This window comes from Equus asinus, chromosome 1 (assembly GCF_041296235.1).
Source record: "Equus asinus isolate D_3611 breed Donkey chromosome 1, EquAss-T2T_v2, whole genome shotgun sequence".
Taxonomy (NCBI): Eukaryota; Metazoa; Chordata; class Mammalia; order Perissodactyla; family Equidae; genus Equus; species Equus asinus.
The window spans coordinates 30,929,748-30,952,777 of record NC_091790.1 but is presented as its reverse complement, the minus strand read 5'-3'; the positions used below and the strand labels follow the sequence as shown (position 1 = coordinate 30,952,777).

Genomic DNA, 23,030 nt, shown 5'->3' with positions numbered 1-23,030 from the left:
CCTCTTCTTCCAATGACACCAACAGGAAAGCAGCCTACTGTGCATCCCTACTGTGTTTCGATGACACGTCCTCACGATGGTTAGACCGCTGTACAGAGCTGTGAAACAGCCAGCCTGGGCCCGGCTCGCACACCCTGGGACTGCTCTCCTGGGACACTCAGAAACTGCGCTATTCGCCCCACCTTCTAGTTTGTAAGGTGGGGGCAACGGAGCACGCCCGGGCACTCACTAGATGTGACCTTGGGCAAATTATTCCACCTACTAAACCTTAATGTCCTCATCAGGGAAATGGGGATGACTCAGTACCTCTCTCATAGGACTGAGGGAAAATTTAAAAAGATAACGAATGTGAAGCATTCAGCACAGAACCAGCACAGGTGTTAATAAAGTACAGAACTATTTCTTAATCCACATAACCGGTGCTATCCTCTCTCTCTACAAGTCTCTGTTTCGGGTGATGTGTTACACTGAGATGCACATTCTTAGATTTCCTTCCTGGTTGTGTGTGTGTCTGACCGTCTGTCTGTCGCTCCACAGACCGACGTCTGCCCGAGGAGGGCGCAGACCCACCTTTCTCCGCCTTCTTGGTCTTCTCTTCGTAGTCCTGCAGCCTGAGCATCAGCTCCTCCTTCTCCCGCAACATCTGCTCTTTCTCTCTCTCCACGGTTTCTCTCCTTTTCTTCTCAGTTTCCAGTTGCTGCCTGTTTGGGGGGTAGAAGCGGCGCAGGAATGTTTAGACTCTGGCAGGCAAGTGTGGTGTCAACATGCTTAAACAGTCAGTCAACCGAGCAAGACGCCCTGGCCGCCACCAGCCCAGAGGCCAGCATGTCACCAGCCCTGGCAGCTGCGTCTGGGTCACCTTGAGTCCCCAGCACCTAGTCCAGGCCTCGGGCCTGTATCTGCAGGCAGAACGAAGGGCCACAGGCCTGTCCTCTGGATGCTCTGGACTAAGGAGGTGACAGCCCTGACCCCACCTCCTTGTCCCAGGCTCTGCCACTGCCCAGGCCACAGCAAGGCAGCTCCCATGGCTTCTGAAGACCCTCATGCATTTACTAGGTTACATTCCACTGGCTCTTCCTACGGGGAACAGCTCAGGTGCTCTGAGGCCACCTGACGGGCCCCACGTCCCGCGGGAGGGCTGGCCTGGGACGTGAGCCGGGGAGAACGCGCCCACATGCTCACCGCTCCAGCTGCTTCTGGTGCTTCTCCTCCCGGGCCTGTGCCTTCATCTGCTGCACCTCGATGGTGTCGGGCTTCCTGCGGCGCATGTACAGCTCGTGGTTGCCCATGCACAGCTGCAGGATCCGCTTGTTGATGCGCAGGCGGGGCGCGTAGAACACGAAGTCCTGCGGGACAGAACACGGGACTGTGACTTGCGGACGCCCTGGTCTGGCCTTCTTCCTCCAAACCCGGCTTCACAATGTTCTAGACATCTTTTCTAAAAGGACAAGCGGTGGGGCTGGCCCCATGGCCGAGTGGTTAAGTTCGCGCGCTCTGCTGCAGGCGGCCCAGTGTTTCGTCGGTTCGAATCCTGGGCGGGGACATGGCACTGCTCATCAGACCACGCTGAGGCGGCGTCCCACGTGCCACAACTAGAAGGACCCACAATGAAGAATATACAACTATGTACCGGGGGGCTTTGGGGAAATAAAGGACAAAAATAAAATCTTAAAAATAAATAAATAAATAAATGAATAAAAATAAAAAAAAAAATAAAAGGACAAGCGGAGCAAAGAGTAGGGGGCCAGAAAGGGGCTTCAAGGTAAAGCTGCTGACCCCAAAGGACAACAAGATGCCAGACACGCAAGTCCTCGGTGCCATGGACGCGGATTCTCTGGGACAAGCAGAGGGAGGGTGTGGGGTCGGCACGCGTGTGGTTGTGCACATGTGTGCCTGTGTACATTCAAACTGCAACCCCACGGCTGGATGTAAAGCTTCTCCAAGGCGAGGGACTTAGGCTCTTGGGAACCAGGACCCCCGAGTCCCAGCCAGCCTGGCCTTCAGGTTACCATCCTTTCTCTGTCCTCGCCAGCCCCACCCCCAATGTCCCCGATTCTTGCCTGGGCCACCACAACCTCTCCTATTAAACTTCCTGCCTCCTCTGCCTGGGCCTCCACCTCTCACACTGCTCCCAGCACGTGGATCCGGTTACTGCCGGACCTTCCACACCACCTGTTCACTCCAGGACAAGGTACAAGTGCCCTGGCCTGGCACATGTGAAGCCCTCCAGCTCTGGCCCTGACCCCCACCTTGTTCACCCCCACTGAGCTCTTTCATTCCTGTGAGCATCTCCTCCAACAGCCCCTCCTACTTGGAATGTCATGTCCCTTCCCCTATATCCAAGGACACTGGCATGCCTACAAGAGGATGTTAAGGCACCATCTCCCATCTTCTTGTGACCTCTCCTCCTCCTGTGACTACCCAGCCCTTTCTCTGTGCCCGCCGCACTCAATGGAGACGCTGGCACTTTGCTGACATGTTTGGGTCTCTCTCTCTGACTAGATGATCGGCTGCCTTGAGAACAGGGCCATGTTCGTTCATGAACTAAACCAGTATCTACTGGTGCTTGATCCACACCTGCCAGGTGACTGACATTTACCCAGTGCTGCCAGATTCGAGCCCTGTGACCTTGAGCCAGTGACTTCATCACTTCAGTCTTGGGGTCTTCAACTATACGATGGGATGACAGAAATCTAATGGGACTGTTATGAGGATTAAATCAGATAATGTTTCTAAGGACTTAGAATAGCTTCCGGCACAATAAAAGCTGGCTGGCACACAAATGCTCACTCGGACCGCTGGCTGCCTTACGAGACCGCTAGCGGAGATACCCAGAAAGGAGAACAGACTCGCAGCATCCAACAACTTTATGACTAGAGACTGTGAAGTTTGGGACACAGAGGGCAAACGATCTTGTTTCCTGGCTCCCTGCTACTGCTGTGATGAATGCAGGTGACAGAAGGGGGAATGTGGCTTAGAAACTCCTGCTAAAAGTGATCTTAAAATGCCCGTCTGTTGCTTCTTCCGTTTTTCCTTTCTCTTCTCAACCACGGGACCCTCAGCATCCAGATTCCGACCATCAGAACAGGGAAAGGGTGGCTGAAACAAAGTCACAGAGCCACCTGTTCCACAGCGACTTCTGGAACCTAAAGGAACGTGCTGGGTGAGCTCAACGTGCCCGAGAGAGATCTACGTAGCTTCTCGATCTTCTCATCTGTTCCAGAAATGCTGGGGAGAGAGTAATGCCAAGCCCGAGAGCCCGAGGACTTCCTGGGGGGGGCTCTCCTTGGGGTTTCACCCACATGTTATTAAGTCATTGGGTTTCCCAGGGGAGGTGTCTGTGGGGCTGGGAGAAACAGGTATTTTTATTACCCACCTATCTCTTATTACACAAGAGAAAACCACAGTGTGTTATGTGCACAGGCACACTACCCAAATAGATCTTGACTGTGGCTCCTGAGTATTTGCAAAGAAACTCTGATTAGCACCAATCCCCCTTCAGGAAAACGTCAAGGACAGGAACGGCAGGTACTGTCCCCTCCTGGGGTCCCGTCGCCCGGAGCCAGTGGGAGCATCCAGCACGTCCCCCTCTTCTCGGGGAGGCCGAGGAAATCCCTCAGGCTGCCTTTGAAGGAGGCCAGTTTCTGACTCCAAGTTAAAAATAACAACCAAAAACTAATATTTATTTAAAGATTTCCAAATGCAAGTCCCCAGCCCACGCCTCCTAATGCGACACCACAACACGGACGAGAGCAGAGGCAGGCTTTCTAAACTCTGGCAGAGAACAGACGTCCTGAAAACTGAAACTGGGCACAAGGAAAGTTCCAGGAAATAAATCCAAGACCCTAAGAATACAGGAGGGGAAAAGGAGGTGGAAAAGCAAGCTTTAAAGTTGTCAAGGAGCCGAGAACGGGAACGAAGGAGCTGAGCACTGAGCTGGTCAAAGTCAAAGGCAAGTTTTCATTTCTTCAACATCTCAAAAGCAGTTGGAGAGGGAGGCGCCTGAGAGGCTCCTGCCTCTTCCCGGAGGCCGGAGGAACAAAAGGCCCTCTGCTCACAGGGGAGACAGCTTGTCTCGGCCCCCCACGGGGCTACTTGCCTGGTGAGTTGTATTAAATGCGAGTTTAATTGGAAATGACTGTGCAACTACCCATGAAGCAGGAGTCGAGAGGCTGCAACAGCAGGAAATGTTTTCAGTGAAGAAGAAAATACTTTCACAGAGTCAAGACCTCTGGTTTCCACTTAGGCGAGACGAAGCCATACGTGGGGAGCAGCAGCTGCACAATAACGCCACACGCTGTTCCCCGTGGGTTAACCACTGCCCAGCGGTGCCCAAGCCCAAGAGGGCTCCGGGCACCGAGGCCTGGACCACAGCCCATGTTTGCCTCTCGAAGCCCAACGCTGTAACTAAGGAACGAAAAGTACAGGGGACACAGAGTCCTTCCCAACCTATAATTTTGGCAAAATTCAGAACAGGCTCCAAGGGGGAGAAGAGAATTTTCTCAAGTGGCATTTTTTTTTAAAGAACCAGATTTCTCATTAGAAAACAAACTGCTCAAACATTCTACCACACTACAGTATATGTCTTAAATTTTCTGGGCAAACAATAGCTGAAAGTTTAAATGCTAGCAGAATAAATAGGAAAACCAAAAAGAATTTCCGTAATGCACCAGTCTTGGCAGCTATGAGCGAACAACCTATATTCTTCAAATTCCAGGATATGAAGACCAGTTTCTAACTAAGCCTCCCAGGATGACTGCCCACCAGTCGTCTTTGTGAGGGGACGTCTCCCACATCAGCACCAATGTGAAGGTGCCTGCGCAAAGATCACTTGGGAAGGCCAGGGGCAGTCAGAGAAAAGCAGAGGCGTATGTCTGTCCAGGAGGAGCAGGTGAGCTGCAGATGAACTGGGTGGGGACCTGCAATGCTCTGGATGTAGGTCTGACGTCTCCTAACATTGCTAAGTTGCAAGGAAGACTCTGAGAGTCAAATTCTGGCCCTTGAGGACTGTAGCAGACATTGTCCGTACTCCAGCCGGGTACCAGGGAGATGCTGCCATGAGCCCCCACACTCCTGGTACCCCACCTGGAGGCAGGCTGGTTTCCCACATGAGCATGACGGACATTTCACAAGCCCAGAAATGGAAAATCTGGTGAAATGCTTATCATTTGGCAAAAATCGATGACTCAGAACTGCCCTTTTCTTCATAAGGATTGAAGACCCATTTGAAAACTTAGGTGACAGAGCCAGCTATCTTTTGATGAACCCCTGGGCTCCACCATAATCTCCCACCGCTATGGTCAGTCGCATGGCCCGGGGGTCCTGATCCTCAGTGTAACCTACTGGCAATTCCTTCCCCCTACCACACAGGTAATTCCGAGTATCACCAGCGCCCTGTCACACCGACAGAGAGATTTGTTCTCCTGAAAATGCATTCGGCTGTGAAGAAGAAACAGCGACCCCTGTGTAGAATCCACATGAACTTACAGGTGCCTTCTTGTCGATGGGCTTAATGACAAATTTTTTGTCATTGAAAGAGATGTTCCTGATTTCACTCCATGGGAAGCCAATCTTTGGGGTCAACCTGAGGTTAAAAGAAAAAGTGGCATGGTTAGATGTGTGCTTGGATTGGCTAAAAGAGGTTTGCAAATCTATTCCTTTTTTCTTAGTTCCATTTTAAAAAGTGTAAAGCTAGCATAGGAAGCATAATATAAAATGTATGTCATTAGCAAACAGTTCCTACCTGCCCTAGGGTCAGTCAGGTGGCTGCAAGGTTCATGCTCCAGGAAACCTTGATACGTTCCCATTTACTACTATTAGTCTTTCTCCGTTTTGGGCAACTCACAGCGTCCAGTCACCCTGGCTTCTAACCTTGAGGTCAACTTTTTTAGAGTGATTTCCATAATGGATATATACTTACTATTAATTTTTTAATTGAAGTCACATGGGTTTATGACATTATATAAAATTCAGGTGTACATCATTATATTTCGACTTCTGCACAGACTACACTGTGTTCGCCACCAAAAGTCTACTTGCCATCTGTCACACTGTACACCGTGCCCTTCACCCCTCTTGCCCTTCCCTGGGCTCTTCTCCTCTGGTAACGACCAATCTGTTTTGAGGTCAACGTTGATTCCTAACCAGGCACATCCTTTCATCCACTGTTTGAAATCTCCCACAGCCATCTTTTGCAATCCACTCCCACAATACCACCCCACCCCTAACTCTCTGGTGCCCCTCTGCTTGTGTGAGTAATGTCCCTTTCAGTCCATCCATTCCACTCTTCAAAAATGCCAACACCTCCTCCCAGTTTCTACAAGAAACCCACAGTCCTTAACTTAGCACCCAAGAGCCTTCTAATCCAGCCCCAGCTTCCTGGTTCACCCCATCCTTTCCACACAGGTTTCACCTGCCACGCCTTGCCTGGGGCTTCCTCCCTCCCCATCCCAGGACCTGCCTGGGACAGGCCAGCTCACTCTCCCTCCTTCAACAGTCTTTCCCCCTCAACCTGCAGTCTCTTCTGCTACAAAAAGATTCTCTTCGTGTTACTTAAATTATTGTACTAATATTTAGCTCTTTGAGAACGAGGCAGGTGAGCTTTCTGAGGGCAAAGATCGCATCTTATGTTTTCTGGACAGGCTACACTCAGAGCGGCTGCTCACTGTGGAAACGGCAAAGAGCTGGGGATGGATTCTGTCCTTCAGGTTCTCACCTTAGTGACGCTCGTTCTCCTGGCTGGCCAGACACCTTCCCATGTCATTCCCCCCACCTTCTAAGACAGCACTCTGACAACACGCCCTTAGCGAAGCCCCCAATATTCTCCTTCTTAATCACCACTAGTCTACCACTGCTGCAACGCTGGCTTTTTAATTAGCATTCCCCGGAAAGTTCATATGATTTTCAAGACCACATTTTCTATTTACCTCATGTCGCTCTGTTCCTTCATCTCCTCCACCCTGTTCTTTCAACGCATTTTACCACGGATACCATTCTAGAAGTTAACGACAGATCCTCAAACCACCATTCAAAGATACTGCCATCAAAAATAGTCCTTTCCCACAAGCCATAAAAACTTTCAATTTAGAAAATAGCAGGGTTGGGAGGACTCTATTGCCTAGCAACATGTCTAAATAAAAACGGACGGGCAATGTAGGCCTTGCTATGACACCATAGGCCAGGCCAAGGCAGTGAGGGTGGCCTCTGAAGGCCAAGAGAGGCCCAACAGATGGCTCTCCTGGGACAGTGGTCATGGCACACATGGGGGAACGACGTCAGGGCACTGGCCTGTGATGATGAGTGTCAAATCTTTTTGGTATACATCCTTTTTAACAGCTCTGTCCTATAGGATCGTCAATGACCACTGAAACACCTCTGGCCAACATGCTTACAGCACTTGAACATGCAGGGAGTTCGTTGTGTTATTTTATCTTCATATGTGGGTTACAGAATTTTTTTTTTTTTTTTTTTTTAAAGATTTTATTTTTTCCTTTTTCTCCCCAAAGCCCCCTGGTACATAGTTGTGTATTCTTCGTTGTGGGTTCTTCTAGTTGTGGCATGTGGGACGCTGCCTCAGCGTGGTCTGACGAGCAGTGCCATGTCCGCGCCCAGGATTCGAACCAACGAAACACTGGGCCGCCTGCAGTAGAGCGCGCGAACTTAACCACTCGGCCACGGGGCCAGCCCCAGGTTACAGAATTTTTAAAGAGGTAATTTTGTGTACAGGTCTCTGAGCAGTAGAAAGGAGCTCAGGATATCAGCTGGTCCGGTCACCGATATCAACCTACGTCCTTACCAGGGAGGCTGTTAAGAGTGACACCGGGTAGGCATTCATTGTTTCAGAGTACTTTCCTCCAAAACACAAGGGCAATATGCTGGGAGAAACAGAGGAACAAAGAACCAAGTGACCGTGGTCAACTCTCAGCCATACGGCCAACACTGCGGGCCAGATTTCCGACTCCCAAACTCCAGAGGCAAGGTTCTATTCTCTGTCTACTGGCTGACAGCTCTGATCCTGGAAAACTTGGACCTTTAGGCTGGACAGGCATCTTTCTTTCAAGAGTTGGGCACTGTGTCACACAGCCCTCTGCTCTCTGGCGTGTCTGAGAAGTTTGTCTTTTTAAGACCCTGAAATCTTATCTAACAATTCACAGCCATTCATGAGCACGACTGCAGGGTCAAAAGATGAGGACTAATCGTCAACATTCTGACTCACTTCCCAGTTAAACCACCCCCTTTAATTCTTGACCGTAGCTAGAAAGTTAAAATCTACAAGGATTTCTTTCTCTTTTTCTTTTTAAGGGTTCACATATAGGACATGAACAGAGAAGGCTCCACAGGGAAAATTTCTCAAGGATTTATATCCTAAGTCTGTCCTTGCTTAGGCCAGACATTTAAAAAAAAAGTGTGATTCCCAAATAACAGGGACCAGATCTCTTTGGAGAAATAGCTGCCTCTAGGGTGGGAGCAGGGCAAGTCCAAGACGATCCTGGAACGTCTTCAGGTACCAAAAGGAAAGAAGTCCTCAAAAAACAATGGGACCATGTATCAAAAGGGCACAGGAACCAACTTGAAAGGGCTCCGAAAGGCAAATCTCTAACAATTTTATTATTTATTATTATTTTTGAGCAACAAAATAATAGTAATAAATTATATCCCAGAGAATAAAACAAAGATCCATGAGTCCACATTAATCTAAATAACTGAACAAATAAATGGAGGAGAGAAATTGGCTCCTTACAGTAGAATTCCAATTAAGACACGTAAAAGGAATGACTTTAAAAAAAAAAATCACCATTTCTCAAATACCACAACAATAACAGTTTCATGCAAGATGTATCAATGGATGCTAGAATTAATAGATGGAAGGATGCTAAGAAATAAGAAATGTACAAGGTTTCAGAGTGTTTCCCTGAAAAATGCTTATCAATTACAAAGGGAAGGATAGTAACTTTGCAGAGGTAAAGCCGGGCAACACCACCTTGCCCAGAGATTGGAGTTAACACCATCCGTAACAAGAGATTCTGACACCATGTGTCCCTGCACGAGAGGCCTTGGACGGTGCAATAACACTTCTGAGGGATTCTTGCCAAAAGTGCAAAACTCGAATTTTATCATGAGAAAACATCACACAGATCCAAGGTGAGGGACTTCCCAAAGAGTCAATGGCCAGGACTCCTCGAAAGTCATGACAAAGACAGCCTGAGGAACTGTCCCAGACAGAAGGAGACTGGAGAAGCATGACAAATGCATGGAGGTGTGATTTCAGGCAGGACCCTGGGCCAGAAACAGGACATTAGTGGGACAACTGATTAAAATGGGAATACGGTCCAGAGATTGTCAAGAGTATCATATCAACGTTAACTTCCTAATAACTGGACTATGGTTATGGATGATGTTAGCATTTGGGGAAGCTGGGTGAAGGGCATATGGGAATTCTTCTATTTACTATTTTTGGAAACTTTTAAAAGTCTGAAATGATTTCAAAATGAAAAAACAAATAGTTAAAAACTTTTAACACAGGGCCAGCTCCCGTGGCCTGGTGGTTAAAGTTGAGTACATTCCACTTAGGTGGCCTGAGTTTGGTTCCTGGGCGTGGACCCACACCACTTGTCTGTCAGCAGCCATGCTGTGGTGGTGGCCTACAGAGAACAAGAGGAAGATTGGCAGCAAATGTTAGCTTGGGGCAAATTTTGCTCAGCAAAACAAAACAAAACAAGACAAAACAAAATTCTAATTCAAAATATGCCGCTGAGGGTGATGATGATGTTCTACATCTTGATAGGAGCTTGGATTTCCAGGCATAGGTGTTTGTCTAACTCAGCAACTGAACACTTAAGAATTGTGCATTTCATTATATTTAAATTTTACATCAAAAGCAAAACAAAACAGACTGAGCTCTAGTAAATAATACGTGTTTTGGGGAAAGTATACAGATGCCTGCAAATTACTTTGCAATGTGTCTGAAAAAGAGAGGGCCAGAGGGTCCCATGAGGTGTGCACGGGGAGAGACGCGACAAAGGAGTGAAACGCTCATGGCAAAACCTTGGCTGTAGGGACACGGGCGTTGACTGCGAAATCCTTTCCATTTTGCAGTTTGTTCGGAATTTTTCATTAAAAAAGTTTAGAAAAGGTCTGGGCTGGCGGATGGGCTGGAGATCACCATGTGCCACACAGACAGGAAGAAGAGCTGAGTCATCACCCCAGGCAGCGATGGGCAGTGATAACTCGGCTGGAAAAGCTCTGCCTACTTCTACAATAGAAGAAAACACTCATTGGCTGATCGGGCTCTGCCCTCCCTACAGGGGAGGAGGGGCCTGTCCAGGGGGCACTCCGGCCTCTCTGCGGGGCAGGCCCACAGGGGACTCTCCCCACACTTGCCTTCTTAACCACCCACTGCTGAGCCATTCTGAAAAGGCTCCCCGGCTTCTCCTCGGCCCCTCTAACATGTCTGAACATGTCACAGGCCAAACTCGCCTCTCGGCTGGAGTCCCTGCCACAGCAAACTTCTGGAAGAGACCAGGTCATTTGGAAAATTCTGTCTGTTCCACATTCCAGTTAGGGTTCCAAAGACCAGAGAAGAGAGGATGGTCTGACACATGCGATCCCAGCATATCTCGTAAAACAAAACTCACACCCATTAGTAGAAGTGCTTTTTGCTCTCCTCTCTCATCCAGCGAAGCCACTGACGACAGGGCACAAAGATGGAAGACCGACCAAAATTTCAGAAACTGGAAATAATTTATTTAGATGGCTGGTTGACTGTAATATGCTCGAAACATCCTTTCTCCAGGTAAATAAAATGGAACTGTAAGTCAGAGAACATCTGATTTACAACCGTGAGGAATTTAAGGGGAAGGACACTTGGCTCTTGTTTTGGCCTCCAACTCGTCTCTTTCCAGCGTCCTCTCTGTCCCTAAGAGGGTGCGTGGAGTTGCCTGGCAGGAGCTGCATCAGAAACTCCTCCCACAGAAGCACCAACGAGAGGCGAGCCCTGGAGGGATGGCACGGAGGGGAAACCTGCTTTCAAAGGACCAAAGAGCTCGGGAACAGGATCAGGTTCCTCTCATTTCTGTATTGCTTTGGTCTGCGGATGCCAGGGGAATTATAACACCGCTAATCTGAACTTTCTCTGTTCCCAAGCTGAAAATGCCTTTCAGAGAGGGGGTCTGCCATTTCCTCCCTTTCTCTACTCCCCTCCCCTTCGGAGCTAAGGGTTTACAGAAAGCAACAGAAAAGAAATGCTTTCAGTCCTAGATGCTCCCACTTAATGGTCACGTACAAAATGAAAAAGGGCCCTTAAGAGACACTTCCCATTTGGAGCACATTTAATACTCCAAAGGATAAATATTTTGGTAAAATAAAGAGGTATTTGTTTATTTGCAGGGTGTGCTAAGCCTCTGACCACTTGACTTACATACTCAATACTGTATAGCCGCTCTCTCACTTGAACAAGGCTCCAAGAACATCCAAGACTCCACTGTCAGGGCCACAGCTGAGGGCAGTACATCAACAGGTGACAAGAGTTGTCACAGCATCCTTCAGACTCGAGCCACGGTCGCTGGCTTATCCTGGTCACCAGGTTATCAATATTTGTTTAAAAGGAGAAGAACTTCGGCCTACTATGTTAGGGTAAGTGTTTTTTTATCATTGAAAAGAGGGGTGCTTCAGGAACGGGAAGAAGAGAGGCAAGAAGTGCCCCCCTTTTTGGGGAGAAGACCCCTTTGAGAGGATTGTCAGTTTCACTGCTAAATTGGGGACAGGAGAAGGAGAGCAGAAACAGGACTGAAGGAGCCACGAAGCTCAAACTCTTACTTGGAAAAACCCGAACATTTACATGGACTGGGGGTAGGTACAAGCCGACAGGTGAGTTCTTGCCTACGGCTGTATCTGCAGCTCGAAAAACCTGTTTGGACAGCCTGGCTGTGGCTACATTACAAAATCTGGTCATTCAAGAAATGAGCTCAAAGACAGAGGCAGGTCCCCACACCCATTCCCATGAGGCCGCTGTGTCCTCTCACTTCGTGGGCTGCCCCTCGGCACGGCTGGGCCAGCCAGCCACCATCCCCCAGCCCAGGGGCCTCCCGAGTCCCCCTTCCTCCCCACACTGTTCACGGTTCTCTCCAACACTGGATCTAGCACACTTGCGGAAGGAGCAAACCAAGAGTCCTCAGTAATTCACTTCTAGGTTCTCGGAAGAGTTCCTGTGATTCTCATGCGTGCATCGTCATTTGTGTAACCAGAGTCATCCCCGACTAGCAGCGTGCCTTCTGGGAGAGAGGGACCCCTCCTCGGGGGCTCCTAACCAAGCGTGACTCCATCCTATTCAGGCACGAAGCAGAGGGCTGGGGATGTCTGAGCCGCGTCCCTGCCCCGCCCACAGGAAACGTATCTGTACTGGTTTCTGGCAAGAGTACACATGGCTCGGATTATAGACAGACGCTTTATGTGATACCATTTGTCAAAAGCAATGCCACGCCCCTCGTGAATGCCAGAGAGGGGGTTTCTGGGGAATCTGGATGTGGGTGCTGAAAGCATTAACATCTGAGAACAGGTAAGATGGGTGAGGCGCAAGCAGGAAATGTGGGAGGAGGTGTCGCTCGCAGAAACGGGGTAGAACTGTGGAAAACATGCCCTCACTGAATTTTATTTTCTTATTTTTATATCTAAAATTTTTTTTTCCTTCGCTGAATTTTAGAATGATTTTTTTTCTGTGTATCTAGATCCTTGGCAGAAAGATGCAGTGTTTGTCACCAGGGGGATGGGCAAAGGAAGCCAGTGGGAGTGGGGAGCCCGGCCGGCTTGATTGCGCCTCTGCATTGCAGACCACACCCGACACACTGCGGAATGTGCGGCAGCTGGAGATCTCCCGCAGGTTCAGAGGATTTTGCTAAACTGTCTGTACGTAAGGGCTATTGTTTACAGAATCCTAAGGTCTCTGACAGCACTGTAAATATTCTTGGTTGGATTAGCACTGACCTCGAGCCGCCCAGCACTGCCAGGCTGCCTGGGTGGCGGCTATGGGTGTGCTGGTGCCCAGAGGCGGCTGGCGGGGGCCTCAGTGGAAGGTGAGGGGGATGCCTTCCTGCAGCTCCCCTTCTGCCCTCTTTTCACAGGCTCCAGAGTCTATGAGGTCAGAGACCCTCTCGGTCACCCAGCTGGGCCCCTCAGCACAGGCGACACGTGCTAACGAACAGGCTACAGTGACAGGACAGAACTAACGCACACCTCTGAAAACTCTCCAAGATGGCCACGTCACAGTCGAAAAGCCCTTGAAGATTCACACACGGGGCCAGTAAGTTGCTAGAAAAATACTTCAGCAGTAACCCACATGCATAATTGCCATTTTCTCCACTGTTTCCAGACCCGAGACCCTACCCACTGAAAATAATAAAGTTCAACTCACTTATCATCTTTCTCATAAATATTCAGTCCAAGGGCATCGACTCCAAGCCAAAGGTCTGTTCCTTTCTTATTTTTTATCTCAAAATAGTTGATTCCATACATTTCCAGGTCCTGGGCAATCTTCAGATATTCCAGCATAGCATTATCTCTGGTTGGGGGAATAAAGATTGACATCATCATTAGCACGCTACATTCTGACCAGGACCACTGCCAGAATCTTCAACGTAAGGCAGATCACACAGGACGGGCACACAGCTACGTGCTGTCCCTCTGCTGGCCATCCACGCCTGAGCCCTGAGTGGGCCCCGGGCTGACCTCTGACACATTCTACACACTCGGAAAGAACTGAACTGACTCACACTGGTTTCTCTGGATGCAGAAGAGTTTCCTTTTAAATTTTATTATGAGGCACAAGCTTCCTTTCTCTTGCCCACACGGTGCTTCAGGGACTCCCACAGTTCCCTGCACTACGTCAGCGCTTAGGCTTGAGTTATTTCCCTCCAGAGAAGACGCTGGGGTCAGCCAGGAAACGAAGACAGCGTCTCTGAGGCCCCAGTGCAAACGCACTTCTGAGGCTGAGGCAGCGCACAGGATCGCTGCCGACGCCCGAGAGGAAGATCCTAGGACAGCAGAGAATCTGGCAATGTCTTCCACGTAACAGCCACCTGTCACAGCATGTCCCTCCTTCATGCCTCGCTTGTGCTACTGAGCAAGTGTTTCTCACTTGGGATCAATTTCTTTCCATTTACACACTTTTGAAGGCAACCACCTTCCAGACAATGAACAAACCAGCTTCTCTGAGACAGAGAGCAGGCTTTAGGGCCTGAAGGCGTAAATGAAACTGCTTCTTGCCCCAGGCAAGAACACCTGGCTTTGTTTAAGGAAAAAAACCTCACTTGCAGTTCTGTGCACTGCTCCACCAGGCGCTGGGACGGGAGCCTGGTCCAGCGGCTCCTGAAGCTGACCACCCTGAGGACCCTAACTGGGGTCACTTACAAAGAAGACAAGAGGACGGGCTGGAGCGGCCAGCCCAGCACTCACTTGAGCATCCCGCGGTGCTCCGCGTGCCACACCTGGATTCGGTCCTCCCACTGGTCCCGGGTCAGCTTGTGCTGGTCCATGACTCTGGAGTGGAAAGGAAGATGGCACAGGACTGTCACCCCAAAGGACCATGAGAGGTGAGCAACAGGCCACTGCCCATCCTCACACAAACCGGGACTTTTCTTTCAAATAAAATCACCACAAAGAAGAGCATTTGTTTCTACTTCCTAATGTGCAGGTTTTCTATTTATTTATTTATTTATCTATCTATCTATCTTTGGGAAGACTAGCCCTGAGCTAACAGCTGCTGCCAGTCCTCCTCTTTCTGCTGAGGAAGACTGGCCCTGAGCTGACATCCATGCCCATCTTCCTCTGCTTTATATGTGGGACGCCTACCACAACATGGCTTGCCAAGCAGTGCCATGTCCCCACCTGGGATCCGAACCAGCGAACCCCGGGCTGCCGAGAAGCAGAACATGTGAACTTATGCGCTGTGCCACCGGGCCGGCCCCCGAGTTTTCTATTTATGATAATTAACAATCTGGAAGATTTAGAGTCAGGACTGGGACAAACCCAGGCCTGCTGGAAAAAACTTTAAAAAGGTATTTTACTTTAAGAGGTCTCTTCTTCCAAAGGCGGCAATTTATGTGACCATTAGGGAATAAAAACAGATTTAACAGAGGCCAAATGATTACAACCAGGGAGAGCTAAGTGCTTTGATTATGTTATAGGACAGGGGCTCTTCGGTTCCCGTGAGGAGGAACGGTCCCCTCCCTGCCATGTTTCTTCGTCACAGACCCTGTTCAAGTGGACCACGTAGGGGAGATGGTGTGCTGGGCGAAGGCCGGAGCACGTGATGCAAACACACAGATTAGGAAAGGACCAGAGCCCCAGCTCAGGGAGCACTGCCCTTTGCCAAAGTCCTTGTGCTTCTGACCGCTTCTTCTGACACACCACCTGCGCCTTTCGAGGATGCCAACCACTGCCCTCACCCAGGCCTGGCCGCCTCCTGCTCACCTTTGGGGGATCAGCCGCTCAGAGCCTAGGTACCCAGACTTGTGCGTTTCTTTGTTATAGTCTCCAAACTTGGCCTGCACAGCATAGGAGCCGAGGAGCACGGCGGTCTCAGGGGGGCAGTAAATCTCATCGCTGAGAATGCCGTCCTTCACTTGCAGGAAGAAAAGCTTCTGCGTGATGTCCTGGATGAGCTCCTCGGACACATCCTCGGGGTAGAACTTGGCCCTGAACTTGAATTGGAGCGGATTCTCCTTTCTGACCTCCTGGGCGGACACCTGGACAACAGAAGCCAAACTCTCATGACAAGTTCGGAAGACGAAGACCTGCCTTCCCAAACAGGTTTCTAACCACTCACTCAAAGGGTCCATTTTCAGAAGAGAATGTTTATTCTGAAAGTCACCTTTTTAGCGTGTGAGATAAAAAAAGGCCAAAGTCCTATTACCCTCCCACACTCAGCTGAAGTCTGGCAACAGCCAGTTACTGGCCACCAAGCCCACAAGCTCTGGTTTTCGAGGATGATGCTGGCAATTCCAGAGAACTCGAATTTGGGGACAATCTGCCCTAATGACCTGTGAACCCAGCACCTGTCCACGTGGCCAGTCCAGCCCTCGACCACAGATCATAATTTTAATGATTCATGTTCCCCCCCTTTCACATCCCCAACTACCATCCTGACTTGTTAAGAGTAACATAAGAGGAAAGCAGGGATTTAGGAAAATGGACATTTTCAAATTGTTTGGAGAAAACGCAGAGCTTACTGCTTTTCTTTATAACTGTTAATGGAATTATCCAGTCTTTGGAGTTGGAAGATAATCTATCACAGGTTCAAACAAAGCCATAACAGGTTCTTACCAAACAGTGGATGATTCATGGTTTATGAGATTAACAATCTCATTGAAAAAAAAAATACCTAAGGTCAACCAAAAGCTAAGCAATTAATCATCATATGCTCCAATGAGTGAGCAGTAAGGAGAAATGCCAGGATCTGAGTTCCAACCAATATCCCCCTTTACTGGAAACCTGCAACCTTTTCGTGTATAAAAACTCTTACACAAATAAAAAGGAACAAAAAACAAAAGACAGAGTGAGGTGCTCCAGTTTCAACGTCAACGGAGCAGACCAACACCCAATTAATAGCCTGTAAATAGTTAACTCTAACTTACCTTTTTATCAAGTTTCAACCAGGTAGGAAATCCTTTATTATCCACATACTGGAGGCCAAAGTACCACACTTCCCGAAGGCCGATAGTCTTAACCACCTGTGAGAAAGACAGAGAGAGGGGAGGGCTGGAGCGGCCCCAGAAACTCGGAGGGGCAGCTGCTCTGGAAGCAGCCACGGTCACGTGGTTCAGCCGACTTGCCAAGGGAGCCAGGCGCCAGCTGCTCAGCCACACCGGCCATGCCTCACCCACACTGTCTCAGGGAACTTGTTCCCAACAGAGGCTCTTACCCCAAAGCCATGAATGATTTACTTTTAATATAAACTTGAGCAGATTCAGGGTTACTCTAAATCTTCTAAAATCTTAAGATCTGATAAAACTTCATTCCTGCTCCTTGGTCCCCCATTCTGCTTTCCTGAGTCAAGACAACCAGGTGAGTTGTAGAGAGCACGCAAGAATCGGGCATTCCCCAGGTATACCGGTGAAAGTGTGTGTCACAGGTGTGCAGTCACCTGTCAGGTGTGTCTGCATGGAAAGGGGTGGAAGGTTACCAATGTGAAGCCAAGGGACACCCGGGCGTCTCCTGGCTGCCTGTCCTGGTGTCTTGGCGTCTCAGCCGGCTGGCCCAGGACTCTGTTTGACTAGGAACAGAGACACGGCAGTCCCCGGAAAGGCAGGAGGTAGGTGATGGCAAACTTCCAGGGAAGGGAGAGGAGCGGGGTGCTAGGCCTCACACATGCCAAGGGTCGACTTGTGTTCCTCCAACCTCCAGAAATTTGAAATTCTGATACAGTACGGTAGACTTCAACCCTAGGTCATTGTGAGGATTTCATATTCTAAAATTCCCACAGTACTGGAAAAAAAGTCTCCAGTGGTCCATTACAGGGAGAGCCCACAGCTGGTTATGCCTGTGTCTTGGAGACAGAAAATCATCTCGCTGTGGACACTTGTCAAACATCATCAACTGGGTCCTGGTGCTTTGATATAGTTTTAAATCCCACGATATATGTTAAACTTCTTTAAAAAAGGTTACCATTCTTGGAATACATGGCTTCCATCATATTTAAAGAGAAAGAGGACTCAACAGACTAGAAATGACAAATGAGGGAACTGGAGTACTTGCTTAAAATAAAATCTGAAATTCCAAACAAACTCCTGCTCTGGGCCTATTTCCTCGTCGGTGGGGACCAGATGCTGGATAGACCTCGAGGAGTCTGTTTATTACAGGCCAAGGACTAATCTGTTCACCTGCTCCCTCCACTCACCCCAAAAAAGGCGGGGGGGGGGGGTGGACTATAACCAAAACCCTTCACCACGGGTGACATGAAAGCCATTTTTACTTTTACACGGCGCTTTACTCCCAAGTCTTTTGGGGAACCCCGTGTCTTGTTTTTATGGTAGCTAAGTGCAGAGAAGGCTAAATTTGAGGACCAGGTTTTTATACCTGATCTCACAAACCTCTATCTCATCACTTGCACATAAACCCTGCCTTGCCTGCCTCTTTGGGGTGTTTCAAGGTTGCAGAAGAAAACCCCACAACATCAGCAATCACTGTCTCTCCAGTCTAGTCTCTCTGCCTCATCCACGCTGCCTGGATCTGGGTCTAACCAGTTTGAAATGATTTCTTGTACACTTGACGTCCCTTCCCCAGCCCCATCAGACCCTCAGAGATTTTCAGGGCCACAGCTCAGACTCCTCTTCTCCATCTGCTACGATGCGGCCAGCACCCTTGACAGATCACAGACCCTGGAACCACGCCGTGGATGTAAGCCAGGACCCTCACTCTCTCGGTGAAAGCCTGTCCCTGGGTGGCCTCATCTGCCTCGTGGCTTTACATGCGAATCTTCCATCTATTTCCAGGATGACTGTCCTCAACGTTTCAAAGCCCTACCTCCTCCACCCCTACAGCTTCTCCAAAACATGACAGAATCGAACATTAGCCTTCCTTCTCCAGTCCATTCTAAAAACCAACTGGTAAATCCTCCCAACAAGGGCAAGCCAACACTCCTAGAGAAATGCCCCTCACTACTCCCGACAATGTCCTTAGCTTAACCCAAAGCTGATACACAGCACGGGAGTGGGATCTGAACGTGTGTGGGGTCTATTCCTTTATTTCTGCCTCAGCAGAGTTTTCAATGGCAGGTTTTGGGAAAGGAAAAGGCAGTGGTTTGTCCACTCGATCTCAAGCAATAGCTGGAAAATACTCTTTGAGGCCGGAAACAAAGGACACCCGGAGTCACCCCCACAGTCACGCCTCAGGGACCCCTTTCTTGCCACTCGGCCCCATTAGGACACCCGCCTTGCCGTGGCGCCTGGGCTCTGCAATGCCCTCCGCCGAGTCAGAGCCCTGGACTAGAATCTAGTCACAGAGAACCTGGAAGATGCAGGTAAGGGAAGCTAACTGACTGACACATCAGAACTTTGTAAGGACCCTAACGAGAGCGGCCATCTCTGCTTTAACAAATTTGCCTGAGGACAGCCGAGCATCATCGACAGACAAGGACTCTGGTGTGACTGAGGGCCATGCCGGCCGCAGGCAGAGCTAACACTTGCACCTGAGGCTCCTGCCCGGTCCGTGTGCCAAGCACTGTGCCACACGGCACTCAGCTGGCTCCACTTCACTTACTTTAGGATTGTCTTTGAGGAGAAACCTTTCGATGTTTACCCTAAGTACAGCCCCAGCCAGAGCAGGAAACGTCTTTATCCTTATTGGGTGAGGAAGAGCCAGGGAGCCCTGAGGAGTCGTTTGCACCTGCCCCTGAATTAGCACCTCCACCCGGCGTCCACGCGAGCCTCTCACCAGTGTGGGCTTGCCTCTCACCAGTGTGGGCTTGTGGGGCTCAAGCCCAGCGCCTGGGGGAACTAACCTACTAGGTGCTCACTTCCCGGGATGAGAGGGAGATCTGATCAAGCACTGGGGGGGTCACCCATAGCTTCTGGATTTGCTAAAATTCTACATCCCAGCTTTCCCAATCAGCACCCACTCCCATTTCTGAATTTCGTGCCAGGATGCAGAATGCTACCAGTGGGCCCCGCAGGAAGGCAGGCAACGGTTCAAGCGACTTGTAAACTCAGATCCGGTCCAGCTGCCCTCCTGGATCCTCGGCCCCAGAGCAGACTTTACTCAGCCCTGAAAAGTAGATCTCACTCTCTTGAAGGCTCGGAGCTGTTCTGTGGGAATTACCACAGCCTTCATAGTGGCTCATTGTTCTTACTAAAATGCTCTGCGTTCACCCTCAGGTTTCAAGAAGAAACACGCTGGACTGTGGATGTGCTCCATGTCACCCGGCTCAAGGGAAGAGTGTCTGCGGCCACTTGAGTGAGGTCATGGATGCTGCAGCGGGCGGAAGAGCCCGGGAGGGGCTGATGCTGGAAACTGTGGCCTGCTCAGTTCCAGTCAGGCCCTCAGGCAGTCTGACCCAAGGCACCCTGGCCTGCAGACCAGCCGGCTATTAGCAAGAAAACAGCCAGGGGGACCATGAAGACCCAGAGGGGAAGAGAGGGCAGCCGGAGCTTCTGGGTGTGGCACTGTGCTGAGGAAGATGTCACAGCACCCCCTGAACTTCCTCTGAGAGGGCTGTGGACAGGGACCAGCCCTGGAGTGTTTACAGCAGTGTGAATCCCCGGGTAGGAGGGGGAAAAGGGTCTGCTCCACACAGAGAAGCCAGCAGCAAACCAAGGAACGTGCTTAGCAAACCCAATTATTTGAACGTTACAAAAACAATTTTCTGAATGGGAATTCTCTCCCTTGAGTTCACAGACAGCAACCTGATCAAACAGCTGTTTTCCCGTCGTGTTTGGCTGGATGGCGAACTCCAGCTCCGCATCCATGGTGGTGACCCGGACATTGATCTAGAAAAGAGAACACAACAAATTACCCTTAACTGAGTGCTCTTTTCTCTTAATTGTCTCCTGAGCCTTCCACGTGAACTCAAAGCCACTTAGCAATATGGCAAGTGTGTTCCTCTTCAACATCCATTTTCATGCTAGTCACCACACACGCACACACACACGCACGCACCCCCAGCTGATTATGAGACAGCAGATGAGACTCACATGAGCACACAGTTTGGATTCAAATGTATGCCCTCTCTGCTTTCATACAGCACATTCACACTTAGGTCTAAGCTGTTTTTCTACAAAAATACTTTGATAACTGTTGACGTATTTTCCCATACACCCTCCCACTCTGACCCTTACAACAGCTAAGTGAGGCACCAGTGGGGGCAGCGAGCCTCCTCTGAGAATTCAGACCAAGGCAGTGAGTGAAAGAGAGAGAAGGACACATATGCCAGAACGTTCACAGCAACATGAGAAACCATCTAAATGGTGGAGAGAGAAATGGTTAAAAGACTACAGACGCATCAAAGAGGATAAAATATTATGTGGTCATTTGAAAGGGTAATGATGAAGACAGTAGAAACATGGAAAATTGCTTCAACAATTAAAAATGACAGGCAAAATGGTGCGCATCCTCTCAATGCAAATATGTGAGATCTAGCTAGACAAAGGATTAAAGTAAAATGCAAAAATGGAAGTATTATTAGGATGGTGAGACCACAGGAAATTGAGGTGGTGGTGATGGGAGGGCCTTAAAATGGTCTCGAATGTTGCCACATAGTTGTTTGTTCAAAAAAAATGTATTTCAAGGTAGTTTTCAAATTTATCACTTGAGAAAACCCAGATCTACTAGCCTAGGAAAAACAGACAAATCTACTTTATGTCACTGTCCCAAAGGAAAAGACCACAGCCGCACAGCAACTAGAAGGCTTAACATAAGAAATGCTTGCTTCTCACCATTTTTCAAGCGAAATATACAGATAGCTGGATAGACCCACATCCTGAATTCTTCTAACCCCAACATAAATGTGATGAAGACAGATGAGCTGCACTGACAGTCGGCTGACCGAGGTCTCGGTCTCCCACACGACACACTTCTAGCACCCAGCACACTGGTTGTTACTCCAGGAGCAAAACTAGTCTCTGCAAATCATTTTCTTCCTAACATTCAAGACTGTGATAACGGACAGAGACTCTGAGACACACCCAGCATGTCTTGAAGGTTCTCTGACCACGATTACTAGCAGAGAAGTGCGCCTTCATTTTCCAGTCTTAAAAAAACTTTCCCCTCCAATCTCAGGCCTACAAATCAAAGGACTGAAGTTTACTGAGAAGCAAGATTAGGCATATTTTAAATTCTTCGATTATATTAAAATATAAAAACCTAGTAAGTTTCTTTCTCCTAAATTATTTATAAATAATTTATTTTAAAAAAATCACAAAAGAGCTGTTATGAAGCATACAATAAAGCAGATATCTCTCTTAATGAGAGAGGCAGCCCCAGAGTCGAACATTCCAGAACAAACATAGCTCCAAATTACACACTCATAAGCCCACGATGACGTATCACACTCAAAACTAAAGGGGGAGGCGGAGGGGCTGACAAATGTAGGGCCTCAGATAAGGCTTTTTTTTTCTTTTTTCTTTACTGATTCAGAAACTGAACCACCCAGTAATTTGTCCTGAATGCTACCAGCCTGGTGAAGACCAAGAGGAAAGAGCAGAGTCCACGCACAGGAGACTTCAGACTCAACTCTGAATCTTGATCACTTCTCAATTTGACAACAGCAAGAAAATGTCACCTCCTGAAACCAAAGCTATTCACATCAGAAGGTGACCATCGCACCATTATTAGCCATTCTGCAAACTGATTAACGGGAATTCAGAAAAAATGACTTGAAGGTTCTAAATCAGGTATATATTTGACTCAAAGTTCACAGAACTCTTTGAAAAAGCAAATAACCAGTAAAATGAATACTTTTACTGAGGTTGGATGTAAGAAGCCAGCAGTATGTAAGTGAACTTCTTAAAAAAATTAAGCATATTGAGAAGCTCTGTATAAACTACACCTCCCGTGACAAGGACCTAATTGGAGCATCAGTAGCTCCAACAGAAGCCACTTTGCCAAGTTTGAGCTGGTCTGCTCTTTCCACAGACTTCTTTCCTCGTGCTCCAGCACCCTGGGTGGTCATGAAGTCTGGTATATAACCTTAAACAAAGATGGCAGCCTAAGGATCAGGTTAAGTTCCTCTGGCACTGCAGTAACAAATAAAATCAGGACAAGCAACAGGAAGCAAACAGCCTTTTCCTCCCTTGTTGGGTGTGCCGGCCCCAGCCAAAGGAGTACCTCCCAGTTCTGATTTGGCGATGCACCACAAATTTTATCTTCAGAACCCCCCCTAAAATTATAAAGTCAATTTTAATCAATATATGTGTATATTTGTATACAGTGCATGGTCTACTGTCTTTTTTTCTGATATTATTTGTCAAATATACAATATATTATTCTCGAAACTGAATTTTTTACAATCCTTTTTTTTTTCTTTTGAGGAAGATTGGCCCTGAACT

General features: G+C 48.7%; 1 protein-coding gene and 1 long non-coding RNA gene across 3 annotated transcripts in view; one reads left to right on the top strand and one right to left on the bottom strand.

Annotated features, from left to right (window-relative positions):
• The window catches only part of EZR (ezrin), a 50,886-nt gene that overhangs the window by 4,123 nt on the left and 23,733 nt on the right, over positions 1-23,030 (bottom strand). For both annotated transcript variants that reach the window (XM_070483218.1, XM_044761532.2), the window contains exons 3-10: positions 20,391-20,474; positions 16,626-16,721; positions 15,463-15,737; positions 14,446-14,529; positions 13,406-13,552; positions 5,488-5,584; positions 1,183-1,346; positions 571-701 (exon numbers count right to left, since the gene is read on the bottom strand). In XM_070483218.1, coding sequence (XP_070339319.1) covers positions 571-701; positions 1,183-1,346; positions 5,488-5,584; positions 13,406-13,552; positions 14,446-14,529; positions 15,463-15,737; positions 16,626-16,721; positions 20,391-20,474 — 1,078 coding nt within the window. The remainder of the gene's footprint in view (positions 1-570; positions 702-1,182; positions 1,347-5,487; positions 5,585-13,405; positions 13,553-14,445; positions 14,530-15,462; positions 15,738-16,625; positions 16,722-20,390; positions 20,475-23,030) is intronic.
• On the top strand, positions 11,948-13,406 carry LOC139040072 (uncharacterized). The gene is made up of 3 exons (XR_011493918.1): positions 11,948-12,553; positions 12,723-12,900; positions 13,116-13,406. It is a non-coding gene; the product is annotated as an uncharacterized lncRNA (long non-coding RNA).